At 40.4% G+C, this 22,208-nt stretch overlaps 1 protein-coding gene across 2 annotated transcripts in view; it reads left to right on the forward strand.

Annotated features, from left to right (window-relative positions):
• Window positions 1-22,046, forward strand: part of GLI2 (GLI family zinc finger 2) — a 263,871-nt gene extending 241,825 nt beyond the window's left edge. For both annotated transcript variants that reach the window (XM_025164234.2, XM_025164235.2), the window contains 5 exons: window positions 4,126-4,275; window positions 6,032-6,196; window positions 9,044-9,325; window positions 13,693-14,029; window positions 15,509-22,046. In XM_025164234.2, coding sequence (XP_025020002.1) covers window positions 4,126-4,275; window positions 6,032-6,196; window positions 9,044-9,325; window positions 13,693-14,029; window positions 15,509-17,862 — 3,288 coding nt within the window. In that variant the 3' untranslated portion in view covers window positions 17,863-22,046. The remainder of the gene's footprint in view (window positions 1-4,125; window positions 4,276-6,031; window positions 6,197-9,043; window positions 9,326-13,692; window positions 14,030-15,508) is intronic.
• Window positions 22,047-22,208: the final 162 nt, after the last annotated feature.

Here is a 22,208-nt window from a genome sequence, read left to right on the forward strand (position 1 = left end):
AGTATAAGATAGAAGATGCTACTTTAAAACTGGAGCAGCTAAGCACAAATCTAGATTGCCTCCATGGGAGGTTAGGGATAAGATGAAAGTTGCATCAAGAGAATGTGTCCCATAAAAACAGGTAGTGTCTTCATGCCATTGGTTAATGAAATGGGAGAATAAGCCCTATGAGAGCCCAAAACTGCCCAGCGAATTTAATGGCTGGCTGCAGAGTTAAATTGCTCTTTTCTAGAACAATTTAGCAATGAATGGATGGATGGATGGATGGATGGATGGAGAAACTAACTTTTTGCGGGTATTACAATCCTACTTGGTGGGCCTTTCTGATGTGTGGCATAGAGCAGGGATGGGAAGCCTAAGCCCATGGCCAGATGTAATTTATAAGACTTTCATACTCAGCCCAGACAAGTTCAGGTTAAGATCTATTTCCTGAGTTCCCTCAAATAAAAATGCTTCTTCTTCTTAGTTTGTGCACAGAATGAAGGCGACCATCCCCTTACTCCAAGAACAGAAAAATAAAAACCATAGCAATGAGACCCAATCACTCTATTTTCCTCTTTGCGTAATAAGAAAGGAGCAACCATTTTCTCAGTGCAAAATAAAATTGGGTGCTTCCTTTGAAAACCTTGCCTAGAAGGAAAATCTTCAGATCTGGCAGGGTGCCTTGGATTATTTCATCAGCAATAGCCTCTAGTAATTTGTTCAGAGTTGTTTCTTTGGGCTGTAGATGTTCATTTGAACGTCTGTTGGGGCTTTGGAAAGGAGTAGATATAAACAAATCAACATTTTATCTTCAGTCTTAGGCAATGCAACTTCTCTTTTTCATGGTTTAGTAATTAACCTAAGTGTGTGTGTGTGTGTGTGTGTGTGTGTGTTATCATGTGTGTGAAAGGATTTGTCTATGAAAGAGAGGTGACCCTGGACCCTGATGCCATGCAGTCGCAAGGAGAGATTCCAAGACAGAATATGGTCTTTGACCCCAAACAAGTTTCCCCTCTGACTGAGAGGCAGATGTAGCAGAGCGCAATTTAAACCTGACATTAGAGACAACTGTCTGTGTGTTGATTCCAGAATCAGAATGGAAGGAAAAAAGAAACTGAGGGTCCCAAAGGGAATTCCTATTGGCTGTCACAGTTGGGAGAAGAAGAGGAGTTGTGTTGCAGTTAGAGAAAGAGAGAGATGCCAGTGTAGTGGCTAAAGTGATGCATTTCGGCTCAGATGCCATTGGTTCAGCTCAGTGCTCAGCCATAACATTTTTGGATGACTTTGGACTTCACACTAAACACTTGAGCCTCACGCGTAGCCTCTGTAGCTAGCCCTAATGATGCCATAAAGGTGACCTGAGTCATGATTTCATGACCCACACAAAGCAATTATATACATGACATCTGACGTAGATATGTCACTTGTGTCATTGGCATAACGATGCCATGATGCTTGTGTTGTCATTTGCCCTCACTGTGTAGTTACCCCTATACATTCTCTGCTCCTGCTTCCTTCTCTTATACAAGCCAATTGTTTATTTTCACTCTTGATTCTCAACAAACCAGTTCATCACTGTTTGTACAAATGAGTTTTTCCTGTTCAAATGCAATAGTAAATGCATTTGCCCAAAACTGTAAGTGTACATAAGGTAAGCTCTCAGTCTATGTATGGGAGAGGAGGGAACTTTGATAGGCAAAGAGTGCCGGGCTATGGCTTGCTATTATATCAGAAACAACCCATTATCCTCCATCAAGGAATTATAATGAAGTGATGAGATAATTCCATTTCTACTCTAAAAGAATGTTGTTCTAAATGCTACTGAGGAAAGGAAAGAGCTTTTTTTAGCCTCTCTAAAATAGGAGGGGGTTGTGCAAGAGTCTGAATAGCAAAAATCAATTGAAGAAGGAGAGCCCTGAGCCAGGGAAGACATGTTGCCGCAAAGTGTTAAGCAGGAATGTGTATGAAGTATTTAGAAAGATAGCATGATATCATGTACTATATGCAGTTTTTAAAGGAAGCTTTACTTTCACCTGAATGCTTCTCCTCAAAAGTATCCAGGCTCTCCACCTCAGTTGCGTGCCTCTAGGGGTGCAGCACACATGTTAAATCTCAGTGTTAAACAGAAAAGAAACCCAGACTCTAAGAAGCCCTCCAGGTGTTACATTTTAAGACTTTATATCTAGAAAGGACAATTATACTATAGCTAAAGAGTTTGGTTCACATTCTTAGAGATGCGGATAATTATACATAATGACATTTTTCCTAAAAGGTGGTAATAAATAAGATTTAATACTTCAGTTTAACTCTTTAGCAATTTAACACCTGAGTAAAATTAGGGTCACCAGCTTTGGGCTACAAGACCTTAGAAAATCACTAGGTGCCAGAAAAGAGTTGCGTGTGTCTCAGGGCTGCCATCTGGTGGTCATCTGTAGCTTTGCAGTCCAGAACTGGGGTCCCCTGTAATAGTCAGGTGAAATCTGATTTTATGTTTAAAAACGCAGAACCTAGGACTTATCCTTCTGCCATCCATTCATCCTGTTACAAGTGATTGAGGGACTTTTCAATAATTATTTGACCTTAGATAATTTTTAATGACATGTCACTAGGTGGAGGCAGGCAGGCCATGGAAATGTCAATTCATGAAGTAGTGCTGGTCTTACTAGGTTGTCCCATATCTCCACACTCTGTAGTAGCGGATACTTTTGTGGTAATAAGGATTCAGTAACATCAATTTCACTGTGCGACCGGCAGAATTACTACAGTAATTCAAGGCTAGAGTACTCTTCTTGGTCCATTTTTCTTAATAGCTGTATTACGTCATGACTTTTCTCATGACTTTTTCTGAAGCAACCTTAGAATTCTATTTCGTGTGAGTATAAGAAATCTTAGTCTCCATTACAAACCTATAGATTTCCTCATGCCTATTAAACCAGCATATGTTGGCCTGAGTTGTTGTGTAGACAATAGCTAGGAGCCCACAGTGAGCAAGTAAGCAACATCGAATATTATACTGTCACAATAAGGAAGAATCACAGTTTTTATGCCGTGGATTTAAATTATTCCTTTTAGGCTATCATATCAGCAATGCTCTGTTTAGACCACATTTTGGGAACATGTTAACTCTTACTTTCTTTATATTGATGCAACATGAACTTGTAATAGAGTTGAAATTTACTCAAAGCTATCTGCAACCTGAGAATGTCCTTAAAATGCATTTTACAAATACGCAGAGCAAAAGAAGCTTGTCCTGCATGTTGCCTGAATGAGAAGCCCTGAAAAACAACAGAAACTGCTTCAAGCTTTTCTTGGAACAGTAGGGTATACGTGTAACAAACTGACATAAATAACTAGTGATTGTTTTGGCTTTCATTGGAAAAAAGTTTGAACCACAAAAGGATTAAAATTAAGAAATTCCTTATGCTCCAGGGTTCCTCTGACCAGGTTTTGTTGTTGTTGTGGATCTTGAAGACAACAAATAATGCTTTTGAATCCATAACCACAAAGCATCTGGAGAGCAGAAGGAGTTCCCCAGTTACACATGTGCATTGATATATTTTGAAATATTTGACACTGCCTTTTGAAGCAAAGCCTCCTCTAAGCAGATTGCAGGGTGAAGTTTAAAATAGAACAATTTTTTTCTTTGTTTTTTACGCCTTCAATTCAGCGTTGACTCCTGTCAACTGCCTGGACCAATCCCTGAAGTTTGGTAAGGTTTTTCAGAAGTAGTTTGCCCTTGCCTCCTTCCTAGGGCTGAGAGACAGTGACTGGACCAAGGTCACCCAGCTGGTGGGACAAGAACTCATGGGCTCCTGGTTTCTAGCCTGGATCCACTAACTGGGTCTCAAAATAGCAAAACTGCAGGGATTTGTCCAGGCAGTTGCCAGAAGTCAACATTAACTCAAAGGCACCCCCCCCACAAAAAAGGACATAAATTACACTTAACTAAGCACATTTATCAGAACTGCATCGATAATACAGTGAGAGGATTCTATTCATCTAAGAGCAGTCCAGAACTTCCAGAAAAACTGTCAAGGAAGAAATCCTTGCACAATAAGATTTCCTTCCATCTTCGTGGCAGAAGAGACACGGGGGATGCTGAGTGTCTCATTTCACAGTCCAGCTTCTTTTCTTGCCTTTCAGCACATCAACAATGATCATATTCATGGGGAGAAGAAGGAGTTTGTTTGTCGCTGGCAAGAATGTACCCGGGAACAGAAGCCGTTCAAAGCACAATACATGTTAGTAGTGCACATGCGAAGACATACTGGAGAAAAACCCCACAAGTGCACGGTAAGAGAGTGTCACTGCAGAAGCGTTTTCAGCCTGAGGCTGACGTGGCCTAAGGCATCAGCAAACGAGCTACGCAGGCATGTGTCTTCCAGCTTCGCTAAGCTTCCCCATCTAGCACAGGCAGATCAACAGCAGCAGGTTGCAGTCTGGAGCAGATTAAAAATAAACTCCTTCCTCTGCCAGAGCACCGAAAGCACGAGAGAAAGACTCATTCAGTGGTGGGGAAGGAAGAGGGTGCCTATCCGATCTGCATCTCATTGGAGGGAAACTCTTTCTTTAACCTCAGGATGGAGAAACTCAGGACTTTTGGTTGAGGTGGGGGTCTGGTGCAGAGGGAGGGGAAGGGAAGATGTTTGGCAGGCAAATGAGATAACCCTATGGTCTGACTTCAGCCTGTCCCCCAAATGTCTCCAATAATCCGCCACATGTTGGCAGATTAGAATACAGCGGATGGAGTCCCATGTCCGCATAAGCACAGAGCTTATGTGGGGTCTCAGTGTGTGAGGAATATCCCTGAATTTCTCACTATATCACTGTTTCTCAGCCCTGGCAACTTGAAGATGTGTGGCCTTCAACTCACAGAATTCCCCAGCCAGCATGCTGGCTGGGGAATTCTGGGAGTTGGCCACACATCTTCAAGTTGCCAATGTTGAGAAACACTGATCTATATACTTGTGCTTATCCCACTCTCCCTTGCATAACCAGCAAATGAGCGAAGACTGTCCTACATCATGTTGTTAACTTCATGCTGGATACCACTATCTCCTGCAGATCAGCATACACATTGCAGAACAGAGATCTCACACAGAGAGCAACTGAATTGCAAAAGGAGCTTGCTGCATAAACACATCCAGCAAGCAGAGCTCCTGTTCTGTCCTCCTCCTGATCTCCCAGTAAAGCAAATTAATTCTGTCTCCAATTCATGTCACCGTTAGATGTGTTCTGTATTTGAAACCCCACAAAGTAATTTGAGAATTCCAAGGATTGAGGCAGTTTCTTCCGCATCTTAGAATGTTAGCATTTAGCCAGCCCTGACCCTGTTAGCACTTACACTTCTAACTTCAGAGCAAAAGACCCATTTCAGACAGTGCTGTAATATATATTAAAAGCTCATTGAGTGGAGAAATGTCCAGGTTCATTGCACAGTGATTTCTCAGCATGCCTTTGTTCTTTAAAAGTCAGCTGAGATGAGGAACAGGACAGTCAAGCAGAAGACCAGGCTACAACATCTGGCTTACATCCTTCTTCAGGATAAAGAAAGGGATGGAAGACCATTTGAAACTGAAGTCAGGGCACAGAAATAGGAAACTGGATTGGCCAGCTGTCCTGCTCAGATATGCTTTGTTCACGTTTGTATTCAAAACTGCTATATGCTGGCTGAGGTTTTGGGTACATTTTGCTGCCATTTAGTGGCCATCCAGATTTCTGCAACCCAGATATGCAGATATCCAGATCTGGAGCCCAGTCCTAAACATAGAATCTCAACAGGAATGATCCCTGCCTGCATGAAAATTGTGCATGAAAAGAACCCCAACGAGTGGGTTGGTCTTAAAAGTACAAGCACCTGCTTTCCATCAGCTGCCCAGATTACAAATTGCATTAAAAAAAGAAAAAGGAAAAAAAAAACTTTCTGTCTCAGACTGCTCATGAAAGCCAAGATCTGCCTGGGATTTATTCTCTTCAAGAGAGATTAAAACCAGATGAGATGGAAAAATGCCTCCAGCTGATTAACACTCCAGTTTTGTTTTGTTTTTAGTTTGAAGGTTGCTCCAAAGCCTATTCACGGCTAGAGAACTTAAAGACACACCTGAGGTCTCATACAGGAGAAAAACCGTATGTCTGTGAACACGAGGGCTGCAATAAGGCCTTTTCTAATGCTTCTGATCGAGCAAAACACCAGAACAGAACACATTCCAATGAGGTAGGGAATGTCCTTTACCACCAATTGTTTTTTTAAATGTTGCTACTACTATAATGTGCAGTGATCTGTATTATAATCATACCATAGTGACTTTTTTACATTTATTCTGCTGGAAGGGAAGATAATGCTAGTTTAATTCAAAGCTAATACCTGCATATTTTTCTCACATAAGTTGGGCTTGAACTATGATGCTGGCCAGGTTGAGCGTTCTTCCCAGTACAAAGAACTGCTCAATTTTTGTCTGTGTGTTTGAGAAAGAAATCCACCCAGCTAGCATCTGAGCACCCAAGCCTACATGAAATGGCTGGCCTTGTGGATGTGTAGGGCTGGTGCACAAGACAAATGTTGTATTGTCCTCTTTGCTAATTAAGATCCATTATTAGTAGCTGGGGAAGGTCAGGAAATTGCATTTATTGTACAACGTTTGATGGTCTGCTGCAAATGGTTAATGCTGAGGTTGAAATTTATATTACCACTAATTAAGCAAAGGGCAGTAAGAGGAAATGCTCCAGAGTTCTGAAAACAGCTGGGACTGGGTAAAATTAATTTGTAATCTTAAGTATACATTATGATGAGCAAGTGGACTGATATGAGCAAAATACTGAAATGTTTCCCTGGTGCTTCTCAGGTTCTTTTGCCACCTCACAGCTTCCTTTTGAACAAACCTTTTTCTTAACAAATATCATCATGTGTTTCTTATGTATGGCTTGAGGATAAGAGACTGTGTTGGTGGCAGAAGGGTACAAATGGATTGGTAAGAAGTGGAGCCATCAAAACCCGTGATCAAGCAGGGGAAGTTTTGCCAGCTAAGGAAGGGGGGGAAGACAGAAAACTAAGATAAGCCAGAGTTCAGTCTGCTCCCAAAGTATGTCAGCGAGTTGAATTGCTCTAGCCTGCTCATAACCAGCTCACACCTAGCTGGCCAGGCTTACCAAGAGGCCACTCATGCTGCAGATGGGATCATTATGAAACTCCTTAAGGTTCAACATCACAATCTGTTGGAGATGAATCTGTAGGCCATGCATAGGGAAAATATATATTTGTCTTTGCGGTTATTGACATGTCTCACTTCCTACAGAGGCAAGGTTGGTGGAAGCTTGAAATGGGCCTTTTATGAGCAGAGTTTCCTCCCTAGAGAAATTATGCTTGGCTTCTCATTATTATCTCTTTAAGCACTTTAAAAAGGCAACATTGTTTTGCCAAATGGTTAACCATCAGTGCTGCTACTTTAGGGTTAATCTCTACTTGTGTTGTGCAAACATTGTAACTATTATTTTATTGGGTTTATTTGTACATCGCTTTGCATCCCATCAAATGAGGGAGAAGAAATGTGAAAGTATGAATCTAAGTAAAGGTTCGGGGACTTTGTGAGAGGAGGAAAGACAAAACTTTCAGGATGGGTTTCACAGGACTGGCCACACTAAATAGGAACATGCTTAATAAAGGAGCTTCTAATTCATTTTGGAACAATCTAAACCATGTTTCATGTTCTGATCATTTGGATCTGCTACCAGAACTCGGTCTTGAACATCTTTGCTTGAAGTACCCTTTCTATTCTCAATTTGCCCAGGTCCTATCTAATAACCTATTAGGGACTGCAGAAGGGCCATTGAATAATATAAGGTACTCTGCTTGCCTAGGAAATGAGTTTGTTCCCGTCCTTCTGGTCTTACCCATCCATCTTAGAAGTGGCTGAATTAGCAAGTGGGACTTTTTCTGCATATGGAAAGCAATATCTAAATCAAAATTAGAAGAAGTAGAAGTATTTCTTAACTAAAGCTTAGAAAATGTAAACCAGCATTCTTTGGATGATCCCTGTCTAAGTTCTAATGGAAAAATACTTTAAGCAGGCTGAAACAGCATGTTACATGAATCCAGCCTTTCAGAAGGAGCTACCAAAGCTTTCTTGCTCAAAGCAGATTTGTGGAAATGCATTTGGATTTGCTGGGGGGGGGGGGTCTTTTCTGCTTGTTTGCCTGCTTCTCTCTCCAGCTGTGGAGCCCTAACATTGTTTATTTGTCCTGTGGTTATCAGTGACTCAAAGTTTCAAAGTTACAATATCATCTTCAAAAATCACTGAGGGGCTTTGGATTTCACTCTACAGCATAAACAACTACCAGTTTGACAGATGATGGAGATGTAAGGGAGATCTGATGGGCCGCAAATCCAGTTCAGATTGTCTCCTGGGTTTCTGTAAAACAGGATGCCTTTTTCCCTCCCATCACCCTCCCAAGCCAAGTATATTTCAACAGAAAATGTGCCCTAAAGAGATTTCTTGCACATCCCAGCTACATCCCATGCTAATCTTATTAATGCAGTAATGTGAACAAATAGAAATCCATCCAATGCAATTATTGGGCAAGGTGTTAAAATGCTTTGATAGGGACCCCCTGACAATTCACAGACCCTGAGTTTCAGCTTGGAGTTTGCATATGCAGGGCAGAAGCATTCCATACAACTTCAAGGTGGAAGCAACATTTGGGGCAAAAGACTAGCTGGTCAAGCATTCTTACATTGTTATTGCTCCTTTCATCTATTATGAATAGCTAAGAAGAATGGGTAGATCCAAAGGAAGGCCACATCAAGACTGTTTCCAAACGAAGCAAGTGTGACAAAGCAAGCTATGCACCCCGAAAGCATTCCTCCTTCACCAGCATTAGGGAGATAGCCATGCAAACTAGAAAACTACCCTTCTGTCTGGGTAGTGATAGTGTCTATGATATGTACACAATTTGTTGTATACGTAGAATATATCAGCCCCATGTCACAAAACTGCCACTAAAATATATCTCTCAGCTATTTTCCTCTCATTTTGGTGAACCACTTCAGCTGTGTTACTTTTGGCAGAAACCCTATGTCTGCAAGATCCCAGGCTGCACCAAGAGATACACAGACCCCAGTTCTCTCAGGAAACACGTGAAGACTGTGCATGGACCAGAGGCCCATGTCACCAAGAAGCAACGCAATGACATTCACCTGAGGCCACCTGCCCTTAAGGAAAATAGTGACAATGAAGCAAGTGCCAAACAGAGCAGCAAGTCTACTGAAGAGCGGGCAGAGGCAAACAGCACCACCACAGGCACGGAGGACTGCTTACAAGTCAAAACAATAAAGACAGAGAATTCTGTGGTAAGAGAAGCATTTGCTTTAGCTGACGTATTGACAGTACTGTATAGCTTGTCAAGTAGCAAAAAATACTTACTAACCCTTTCCCCATCCCACCCCAAACACACAGATGTACTATCTTTTCAAATCTCCCAGTTTACATTTTGCCTAAGCCTACCTCCAACCTTTTCAGCATCCTTTTGCATGTCAAATTTAAGACTTCATACATCCACAGACATAGATAGTAGATATTACATGCATAAGCCAAAGAGAAGATGAAAAATTAACATTTGGAGTTTCTCTTTGAGAATGGGAAAACTGTTTTTTCCTGATACTTTTTACATCACACTGTGATTAAAATTTGGTAGGACTACCAGAAGTAAATTCATGAAATACAATTGTCCATCCTCAGAAAGATAATATTTTGAATTTTAATAACACATAAAGATATAGTTCCAGAGAGGTAGCTGTATTAGTCTTTTGTGCAAAGACATTATTTTGCTGATACCTATGTTCTAAGCAAGACCATAATTATGCTCTAGCTTAGTATTGTCCTTCTGGCTCTCCAAACCATTATAAAAAGTTGGTTTGAAGGCTCAGTGTGAGAAGCTCCAAATCATGATTCAGATGTGGAACCTTATACCTCATTCTTGACACATTCCCCAAACATCCCAGCAAAGATATTATAGAGGAAATTTACTATGCCCGTGAGAGCTCACTTCAGCATCTGCTCCCATTTTGTCCCTCTTTAGTTGCAGTATTAAGTGACATCAAGATGTGGCAGGGAGGCATACTAACTTGGGAATTTCAACATGAGGACAAGAGCATATTGTACTGAATTGGGAAGACAAGCTGGAAAAAAGCTTGTCTATTGTGCTCTTTGTCTTAGTTTTGACTAAAAGTTGATGGAGCTTCTCTCTGACGAGAGGTAGAGAACAGGAGATACTGCTTAAAATATTAAATAAACACTCATCTTCCCAACGGAACCTATGGAAGGAGCCCATATTTGTGCGTAAATGAATGTGTGTGGTCTGGTCTGGCTTTATTCATTTTACTGAAATATAGGCCATGGCATGTTCTTTCCAAAGTAATGCAGACCTCGAAAGAAAAAAAAATTCTCAACCACTGTTTTTTTAAAAATAATATTGGCAATTATGTAGTACTTGAGACTGTTCAAAGCATTTGACACATGTTACTGTAGTAATTACCAATTCTGTAGAATATGTTGGTTTTTGTATGACCATATGACAGGTGAGGCTGAGAGATAGTTCATGGCAGATATGAATTAGCAGTTAGTTCAGTGCTATGATACACCAGAAACTGCACTTTTATCATATATAAAAGCAGGATACACTGAACAAGTATCCCTGAGAACATGTAGATAACAAATACAAAGATGCATCACTGATGTTTAAATATGACATGCATTTTTTTAATGGTAGTAATAATACAGAGAGCTACATTTCACATGCTGTGTACTGGAGTGGTAAAAGCATATTTCTGCTAACTTCAGGACATCAGGATGAAGGAGTGAAATTATTTCCTGGAATTGGATATTCTGAAAGCATTTATTTTCTGATCCCTCATGAGACATCAGTAGTGATTATGTGCAAAGACCCATTGTCACATTTGCATTCTGTAAAGTACTATATACATTGATGGCACTGTAAAAACAGATTATAAATGTGATGTTATACAAGTTCAAGCAGTCTTTTATCTGTGCCATGGCTGTTGCTAATCTGCCATTATTTTTTTGCATCATGTCTTGCTCCATCAATAACCTCAACCCTTTCCCTTTGTGTTGTCTGTGTTCTAACAACCTGTTCTTTCTCCTCTCTTAACTTTTTCTACTCAACTTCACAAGGACAGTCGGTACTAAGGTGAGCAAATACCCTGTCTTTGTCAAAGTCTCTTACAAAAAACCTAATGTGCTTTGTCCTGTGTATGTGGCTAAGCAAACCAGCTGTAGGGTCTCTGTAGAGTTTCTGCAGGTGCTAAGATAGACTATTTGGAAAAACAGCTATAGTTAAGTACCTGTTACAGTTGTCTGTGAAATTCTTTCTCTCTCATCCTTTCCATGTTGGCATTCTACAAACAGACTAAGTATCCTATGGAGAACCCACACCTATAGAATTCATGAGACAAATCCTCCCTGATCCAGAACTATGGGGTGGTATTCCTCTATTCAAGATGCAGTTTGGAACAGACAACTGTTTTGAATGAGGTGTTCATCATAGGATGCACTATGGGGTGAAATATGTGATTCCAGCAGAACTTAGTGCCACCTGCCATTTAGGTATGATATTCTAAGAAGTGGCAGAAATATTATTCCATTGCTATGTTCCTGCTGGCCAACTGCCTCCTGTTATAACAACGTTGTACTGTTGTGTCTCTTTGGTTATGAATTACGTTGCCAGCATCCTCTTTCTAGCATCTTTCACCTTTTCAGTAAAAGTTTCTTTTTCCCTGTCCCATTTATGAGTAATCATATAATATGCATTGTTCATAAGAAAATCCATTCTGATCAGTAAAAGACAGTAGACAGGACCGCCTACAGTATTCAATCCTCTGGAACAGCCTTGTGTTGGGAAAAGGGGGAAGACATTCCAACCGAGGGCTTACGTAGCGTTCCAAGCCTATAGCCACAGAGGGCCAGCGATCATAAATCATGATGCCATAGCCCAGACACCAAAAGAAAACAAAAAGGCCTTCCTTTGGGCAAGCCAATAGAGAACATTTAACTTTTATTGCAGATAAATTACTTAATGTGAAATGCGATTCCTAATAAAAAACATTTACCCAATCCAAGTCTGCAAATCATGCCCTTATCGCTTATACGGACTGTCAGCCAAGCATGCAGCTGTCCTTTGAACCAAGAGAAGTACGCAGGGCCCAAAGCATTTCAGGTTTGATCCTGCGGCAGATAAACAGGCACACTGTAGAACGGGGATGGGGAAATCTACTCAAGTTCCAGGTTTATCTGACAGAAGCATCAAGAGCTTAACTTTTCTTGAGAGAGCACATATAATTCTTTGCTAACAAAAAAGAAAATCCTGCTCTTGGCTTTTAGCTCCCTGGTGTTTACATACCACTGCTTTAAAAAGTCATAAAAATTAAGTAAATCATTTAAATCACTTATCTCATGGAAAGCCCTGTGTCCACACTACAGTGCCATCACACTTGTGGGCAATAATGAGCACATTGGTTTATCAGCTAATGAGAATTTGTTTACCTAAAAAACAGATCCGGCTCAAATTAAGTTGGATGGAAAATTAAAGTTGGAATGGACTTGAATACTCGTAATGCACTGAATTTCAGTAGTGAAGGGAGGCTTAAATTTTTCTACAATTCTCCCTCTCATGTTAATTCAAACTGGAGCGTATTTAAGGTTATGATATTTAAGCTTAAGTCAATAAAATATTTTTATTTATGTATTCAAATTTGTTATAGCCACCCAACTCAGACTCTGTGACGTACAAAACCCCAAAATGCATAAAAACAAATAAAATATAAAACCACACAGACAACCCAGACTAATATGGTCTTAAAAGCAACACAAATCAAAACAAAACAGCCCCCCACAAAAATACACTAATACACTAGCCCCAGGCCTGAGACCAAAGCAAGGCTTGAAGAATACAATCTGAACTTTTAGAAAGAAATATTAAAGATTATTGGGATAAACAATACAAATTTCAAAAAAGCATACCCGAATAAGCACTGTAAAACTTTCCAATTTTTTTTTATGTCTTCAGGTGAATTCTTTAATCAGTTAAATCACTTTTTTAAAAAAACAAACCTTATAGGGTTTGGTTGAGGTAGTCCTTCCCCTCCCCTTTTTAAGGTTTATTTTCTTGGGCACTGAAAGCATCTATAATTTATATCTAATTTCTGACATGTTGAGATAGGAACCAGAAATATTTCAATATTCTCAATGCTATTTTTTTCTTATTTTCATTCGTCCACACTTCAGTTTAACTTAAGGGGGTGTGAACTCATGGGAATTTTGTCAACAGCATCCCAGTCCAATAACTTTTGTGATGATGTCATGGACAGTTGCAAGCTAAATCATTTGGGTCATCACAGCTAATGAGATTGAATAATAATGTGGGAAAATGAGGCAGAGGAGAATGCAAAGAAAGAAAAATGAAAAAGATGTGCCAAGAAATGGAGTAATCAAAGGAACAAAGGATGTCAGAACAATCTAAATGTTTAGTAAGATAATGTGTTTCCTAGTAATTCATTTGCTGACTCATCTGTATTAATTCTGCGGTGAATTGTGAACTTAGCCAGTCTAAGTACAGCCTTAGTTTATAGAATTAAGCAATACTGACACTAGGGAGAAACCCGAAATTTGTTCAGTTGGTGGTCTTTTTCTTTGCTTCTTTAAGATGTATCAGTCCAGTCCTGGTGGCCAGTCATCATGCAGCAGTGAACCATCACCACTTGGGAGCACCAACAACAATGACAGTGGAGTGGAAATGAACATGCACAGTGGGGGAAGTCTGGGGGACCTGACTGCGTTGGAGGATAGTACTCCTGTTGTGGACTCGACAGTCTCATCTGGCAACTCAACTGTCAGTCTTCAGCTAAGGAAACACATGACAACAATGCAACGCCTTGAGCAGCTCAAGAAAGAGAAACTCAGGACAGTGAAGGATTCTTGCTCATGGGCAAATCCAGCACCACAAGTCAAAAACACCAAGCTGCCTCCCATCCCAGGCAATGGTAAGTCAGGCGACTATTTTATAGTTATCCGACAATGTTTCAGAGACGATCTTCAACTATCCCACTACCATTCATTGAGTATCTTTCCTCTAATTAAAACAGGATCTGAGGCTCAGCTGGGATTGAAACCTAAGATGAGCCAAATATTGCACATACACACCCCTTCCCTTGTCTCTACCCAAATATGACATTGTAGTATTGTTTATGTGTGTTTCTTAACAGTTATGAGAACCAGTACCTGAGATGGAAACTCAAGTATAAATGCCAACTTGAAACAGAATGTAATCCATCTTTTTTATTTGGATATTGCAGTCTTCAAGGCAAAATGGGTTCCATTCCAGTGTTCAATGTTCCAATCTTTTCTACCTTCTTGAAAAGTAATGTGCAGGTTCATACTTGAAACAGAAAATGGGGATGTGCACCACCATCTCTCGTGATGTCTCAAGTCTTGAAAGAGATAACATGTCGCGTTGTATTTTGAAGCTTTGTTGACTTACAGAAAACAGACAGGGATATTGGGATGGTAGCCACTTTTGAAATATAGAATTATGACCTGACCAGATATACAACATTTTGTTCTGCTGTTTAAGTAATGTACAACAAAGTTACTGCATTCCAAACACTTATAAAGCAAAAAATGTCAATTCAGGATAACCCAGTTAACCCATTCAAAATATATACAGTAATAGGAATGACTAATATAGATATTCTGTAGCTCAGCAAGGGCAGAATGAAGCCTGCCTTACAAAGTTTCATCTTCTCAGTCTTATGCTGCTATCTTGAACAAATCTCCTTCTAATTCCTTGGTAAATATTTTCTGGATCTCAGTTCATCATCCTTAGTCCCAGAAGGGAAATTGAAAAGACATGAAAATGGCATAGCTTTTTAAATTTTGGGGGTTCTTTGTTTTGTGCCGTATGTTTACAGGCTCCATAAAGGCAGATTACGATAGTATGATGGACTTAAGAGATGTAGATGAATAATACCATTTTACAATAATTTCAGTGAAGAAATTAAACCCCTTTTCCTAAATATCTGATATCAATCTTTATGGTTAATCAGTTGTACTAGTTTAAACAACTTATGTGCCCGTACTTATTTTTTCATTTTGACCGTCTGATTCTAAAAAAATTATCCCTCAAACTGTTTCATTGTTAATTCAGTGACTCCACAGCAGTTCTATTACTGATTGTCATTGCTGACTTCCTTGTCCGTGCTCTGTGCTCTATATTGTTTAAGCTGTGGACAAACAATAGTTTTCCTTGCCTAATCTTGTTGAAAGTAATTTGGAAGGCAACAGTGGTTCTTCCAGACCACTTCCCATTTTCCAACCATCTGTATCTATGTGTGTGAGCTGGATAAGTATTCAAGATGATGATGATTGATGATGATATTGTTTGTATCCAAGTAAAAGAATGGAAGACCTTTCTTTTAGTACCACTGACTAATAATCTTACTCTCTTTCACATTTTCATTCAGGTTGTCTGCTGGACAATATGCGTGGCACCTCTACAACGTTGCCTAACCCAAGGATAACTGAGCTGTCCATCAGTGAAGTTACAATGTTGAACCAACTAACTGAACGCCGTGACAGCTCAACCAGTACCATCAGTTCTGCCTACACAGTCAGCCGCAGATCATCAGGAATATCCCCTTACTTCTCCAGCCGTCGTTCCAGTGAAGCTTCTCAATTTGGAAATCGTCCTAACAACACAAGCTCTGCTGACTCCTATGACCCTATTTCCACAGATGCCTCTCGCCGGTCAAGTGATGCCAGTCAGTGTAATGGGGTCTCTGGTCTTTTGAATCTCACACCAGCTCAGCAGTACAGGCTGAAAGCTAAGTATGCTGCTGCCACTGGTGGCCCACCCCCTACCCCACTACCTAACATGGAAAGAATGACCCTGAGGAATAAAATATCTCTCCTCGATGGCTCAGAGCCTGCTTTGCCTTCATTTCGTCTCCCTCCTGGGCCAAGGCGTTGTAGTGATAGCAGTGCTTATATGTATGGGGCATCACCTGCATTCTCTCATGAAGTGTCTGGGAATAGTGCCAGACGGGCAAGCGATCCAGTGAGGAGACCTGCTGGAGACCCAAGCTCCCTTCCCAGAGTCCATCCTTTCAACAGCACCAACAGCATGAACCCTCCTCATCCTCCTGCAGACAGAAGAAATTTCAACCTTCCAGTCTTTCCACATTCAGACAGAAGTCTTGCTAGGCATGTATATTCCCCACGACCCCCAAGTATTAGTGAAAATATTGCCATGGAAGCAATGCCTGGTGAGACAGATAGTTCTGTGGGAGATGACGATATTGTCCTACCCGATGATGTGGTACAATATATCAAATCCCAAAACAGTGGGATTGCCACAGAGAACTCTTCTACAGGGTATGGCAATGAAATGCAAAACTTCCAAGTGAATGCAAAAGTGCAACATAACAACACACTAAACCAACGCAGGATGGCTATTCCAGATCTGAGTATGAACCATTCAACCTCTCTTGGTGGTGGATGCCAAATAAACTATGGGGCTAACTCTGATTTGCGTAAAAATAACATGCCAGTCCAGTGGAACGAGGTTAGCTCAGGAACTGTTGATGCACCCTCTGCTCAAGCCAAACAGCAGTTCCCTCAGTGCAACTTAGCTGTATTCCATCAGAAGCAAAATTTTGGTCAGTATCAGAATTTCAACCAGCAGCAGTTGCAGGTGGGTCAAAACAACATGAATGGGACTCTGCAGCAATTTGTGCAGAAGAATGCAAGCATGGATGGACAAAGGCTCAATTGCATGCACTTAAAGCAGCAACAGGTGAATCCAGGTTCTGGTAACAACCTGGATTTGAACTCACATGAGGTGTACAACCAAGTTCATCAAATGCTAAGTCCAAATATGATTGCTGGTGATGTCACCCAGCTTTCTCCTTCCTGTAATAACCTGACCATGAAGCCTGCATTCCACGCTCATTCTCAGCAAATAGATAACGTGGCTGATCCCATTTCATTAATTAACAACGGCAGAGAATATGTGATGCACAGTCAAGACATGCAGGAACCAGGGTATCAGCAGAGCTTTTCATCTCAGCCAAGCCACATGAACTTCTCCCTGACACAGGAGGACTTTCACCAGGCTTCTGCATTACTGACTTCAGCTCAACCAAACTTTGAGCCACAACAGAATATGATAGGTACAGTTGGACAGAGCTTCACTTCCTCAGTGGTACAACCTCACCCCCCACCTAATCCTAATCCAGGAAACAAGCACCCAGGAGTCCGTGCCGTGCAGCAGTTGGGATACATGAGAACATCTCACCCAACAAATGATGTGAGCCCAGGGCAGGAAAGGGCAAACTCTTCCCCCAAGAGAACAACTGCTGTAGGACCATTGCAACCACAATTCAACAGTAGTATGAGGGAAAGCCATTTGATGCACTATTATGGTCAAATACACATGTATGAACAAAATGGAAATCTTAATAACCATACAGATTACAGCGTAAGACAACAATGTGCATTGAACATCAAACCAGCCACCATGCCTTCCCCTGGTGCTAATCAAGTTTCTAGCACAGTGGATTCTCAGGTTCCAGAGCCTCCTCAGATAGATTTTGATGCTATCATGGATGATGGTGACCATTCAAGTCTGATGTCAGGAACCTTGAGCCCTAGCATCCTGCAGAATCTCTCTCAGAACTCTTCTCGCCTTACAACTCCCCGAAATTCTCTGACACTGCCATCTATACCAACTGGAATTAGTAATATGGCAATAGGGGACATGAGCTCTATGTTGACCACCCTGGCAGAAGAGAGCAAATTTCTTAACATGATGTCTTAATGCATAAAGCACAAATGTCTAGAAGTATCCAGAGATTATGTGCTGAGCAATGTTATGAATGTGCTTTTTAAAAAAAAAAAAAAGGAAAGAAGTTTCCATAGAGTAGACTTTTACAAGTATTAAAACATATTAAGGGAATTCCAAATAAGAAAAAATATCTTTGTACAAACATGCATAAACTATATAAAAGCACTGAAAGGATGCACTTCTAGTATTATTTTTGTGCTTGTTTTTCAGAGTGCTCAAAGATGCCACCATCCTCCTTACAGTGCTTCTAAAGTGTCACCATTTATACAAGACTGAAAGGTCTCATTGAGAATCCTCTTAAAAACCTGACTGCCATTGCCACCATCCCTTCCCTTGTTAGTTTTCAAAGGGTTAACATTTCTCAACCCATCAACCTCAAAAATAGATGGGGCTTTGCCAGTGGTGGGACCCTCAAAAGCCATGTGTTAAAATAATGAGAAGCAATGTTTCAGATGAAGCTTTGCTTTTTGCAATCTCCTTTTGGCTTTCCCTTACCTATAGCTGCAAGTACGCAATGCCTTGTCCTCCCTAGCGACAGACCTAAATTTAACCATATGCAAAGCCATACTATAAATGCTTCATGCTTTGCTGGTGACCAGATGTACATGCATGCGCAGACACACACACACACACGCACACACACTTTATTTTTACAGCCAGTATCGCTCTTTGTACCTTGCAGCTTAGCTGAGAATCAGCTTTGCAGCGAAGTGCCTTACTGTGCATTAGCAGTTGAGTCGTCAAGGCATCTATTGTCCATTAATGTCAAATAAAGTGTACTGCCAGAAGCATATATAAAATAAAGGTGCATTAATATAAGGCATTGCAGTGTTGCTAAAAGGACATTTGAGAGAGACACATTGATGGGGAAATGTGAAAGACTTAATGCCTTAGTTGTGGCAGAGGGGGCGGTTCTGATCAGAGGATATGGAGAATATAGTGGAGATTTGAAAATGAAACTAACTTAAAAATATAGTAGAAAAATGTCCCTACCATGCACGATATGAAACACAGATCACTCTGAGTTTCTACTGACTTCACTTTGGAATTGGTCATACAAAAAGAACAGTGCTGGAGTTTGTTAAGCATGACATGATAAAAGTGATGCTGCAGAAGTGTGTACATTTTTATGTCATAAAATTTGCCCATCTCTCCCAGTTGTGTGTTCTATCAAACTGTTTAATTACACACTACATGGGTTGGCTCCGACTAATATCTCACTTTGGAGGTGGCCATCTGGCTTTGGTAAAAATGATCTTCTGTTTGTTTGACCAGTGATGATACCTCAGCATTATTATAAGACTGAAAGTTGCTCAGAATTCCTTGGAAAAGAGGGGTAGCACAGAAAGGAGTAAATAAGTTAAGCATGAAATAAATAAAGCTGTGTGCCTCTCCAAACCTACTGTTGGAACACTGAGGTGTCATCATCTCTTGAAGGCTTAGTGTAGCTGCTTTGAGGACCTTCCCATATTGTCTAAGCATGGAGAAAACATGGAAGTTCAACAGCAGTCCTGCAGAAGGGTTTTCTGTGTCTTTGCCAGTGTGCTCAGGTGAAATGGGGAGGCCCTTGAAAAGCCAAACCTTCAAGATGGCATGACACTTCACAGTATAGAGTAGTGGAATGGTTTGTCCAGCCCTAATCTGTTCAGTGCTACATGCTCATCAACTTGGGCCCACAAAAACGAATGGTGCTATTGCAAGAATGCATGGCAAACTTGTAGTCGGTTATGTGTATTACTGCTTCTAAGTTGCCATACAATTGCCATGTATTTAGCAAAAGTATACTAGCTATTTGTATGCATTACCCCTCCAGTAAGAAGATACATCCATGCCTACTGTCCCCTCTCTCTTATGACAATTTTTGGTGTGAGTAAGCAACTCTTGCCAAAACTCTGCATTTCATTCAGGAGAAGTATTTACACTGCATAATTGCATCAATTCATGCAAACCAGTGGGGGTGTTTACACATTTATTTAACTGCATTTTTGAAAGCATTATTTTGAAAAAGAAAATTATGAGATCAGACAATCATTAAGGGCAGAGATTCCAGCCAAGAAAAGCCTGTGAAAAGAGTAGAACGTGAAACAGGGTAGGATGGGTGTAAAATGTGAAAAACATGGCATACCAATGCTTGCGTTTTTATAAAGGGGCTCATTAGATTTGAGCTAAGCCATTCAAGCCCAAATCATTGGCATCACATAGCAAACTACATCAGTATTTGTCTAGCCAACATCTCTGGGTAACTCTGATGAAACAGATTTCACCCTGTCCTATACAGCTTCTCCTGCTTTCCCAAACCTGCTTCAGATGGCTGAAGTTTATCTAAAACAGGTTGAGCACACCAGAAGGAGGAGCAAGCATCGTGCAAGCAGAAAGCTCCTTGTGAGAAGTTGGGTTTTACACTTCAGCAGAATTATAGAAAGCATAGCTGTAAAAGGATGATGTATTATAAATTCCCTGCTTTATATATTTGTACATTTGATTAGAGTGATTTGTTTCATTATTTATTTTTGAACTGAAAAAAAAAAAAGGCATGTAAACCCAGTTGTTTAAAGAAACAGAGGCCCCAAGAGTCTCTTTGCTCATCTTTTCGATCAGTATTCTGTATCAGAATCTGTACATCGCACTGACACCAGGATCACTTGGCAGTGCCATTTACCCACCTAGCAGCCTCCATCTTGGAAATACAGGTAGTCCCCAGGTTAAGAACGCCCAGTTTTAGGACAACCCATAGTTAAGAACAGAGCCTATTGTAGCAAAATTTGAGTTAAATACACAATGATTCAAGTTAAATGCACAATGGTTCAAGTTAATTACACAATACTCCTTATACAGTATTATACAATAATACTGTTCCAGCTTACATACAAATTTGACTTAAGGACAGACCTTGGGAATGGAACTCATTCTTAAACTGGGCACTACCTGTACACAGTCTAGCAAACAACACCAGGGGTCTGATTAGGCTGCCTTGAATGTGGACCATTCTGACAGTGCAAGTCATAGTGGCTGTGTAAGTATGCACCCCCCCCCCTTCAAGCATAGGGACATAAAGTCAAACAAATGACACTTGTCCCTGTTATTTCCACACAGAAAGCTGTGGAAGATCTGAATAACCATGATTATATCAGGCAGTGTCAGTGTATGAACTGGCTCTCACGTTAGCATGGGAATGTAGGTCCCATTTAATCATATAAAAGGATGACTTGCCATAGCTGATTATAAGCAGGAGATGAATGGCTGTCTCACAGCTCTCCCCGTGTCTGGTGTTCGATGCCATAGAAAAGGGAACCCTATTCACACATCAAAGTTTTGGTGTGGCAAGATTTTCTGAAGAGTACATTTCCATATCCATTTTTTATTAGTTACCCTTTCTTTCACCTGCACATTTTTCATTGTCATCAAGAAAAATCACTTTGATTATGTCTCTCACCATGTCAAAAGTTAACATGCAAAAAAACCAATTGGGCATCCTCCAAAAATGTATGATACCTGTTTTTTCATTCATAATGGACAATGGAAGACTTAAAAGAGGGAGAAGGGGAGAAATGGCTACAGTAGTTCTTCTCAGTTATTGCACATCTTAAGGCAGGACATGAATGTGATAGTTAAAAAAACTGAACTTAATTATTATTTCATTAAGGTGACAGTGTCACTACTGGCCTACTGATGTGGACCTTTCAGATCTGCTCATAGGACCATGCAGATCTGCTCATAGGACCATCCTCAAGTGACAATTGTGTAACATTACAAGATGATTTGGTTGTGTGACCTCATCCCCATCGCTTAGAATTGTCTTGATGTAGAATAAGAGTAGCAGGGAGTTCCAGAGAGGTAAGAATACATTGGACATCCCACAAACCATCAGGATGCCTTGTGGCAGGAACGCATACAGATATGAAGCCTGATAAGCATGAACAAATACAAACCCAAACAATTTACCCATTATTTTATTCAACTTGTCAATGGTGGTCTCCCTTTATTTACTGTAATCGTATTATAACAAGAAAACTGGCTCTGTATATATTCTGTATAAAAGGCACTCATTATTAATAAGAGTACTGTAGCTGAATTGTTCTGCCTTTATATCTCCAGGAGCTTTTTATCTGTTTTCTACATCGTAAGGATGGCAGTCATATGCTAAAACTGTATATAAATGTTTTGTACATTAAAAAAGTAATTTTTTTCATAATTTTTGTTTTTATTTATTATTGTTCAGGCTGTGTCATAAGAGAAAGGCACAAAGACACTATATATAGCATCATTACCCATATTACATTTAAGCATATGCTTGAGATGTTATTCTATATCATTTATAG

Source organism: Python bivittatus, unplaced genomic scaffold (assembly GCF_059951505.1).
Source record: "Python bivittatus isolate LINGU-HERP-01145 unplaced genomic scaffold, Pbiv_v1 ctg000480_np1212, whole genome shotgun sequence".
Lineage (NCBI taxonomy): Eukaryota > Metazoa > Chordata > Lepidosauria > Squamata > Pythonidae > Python > Python bivittatus.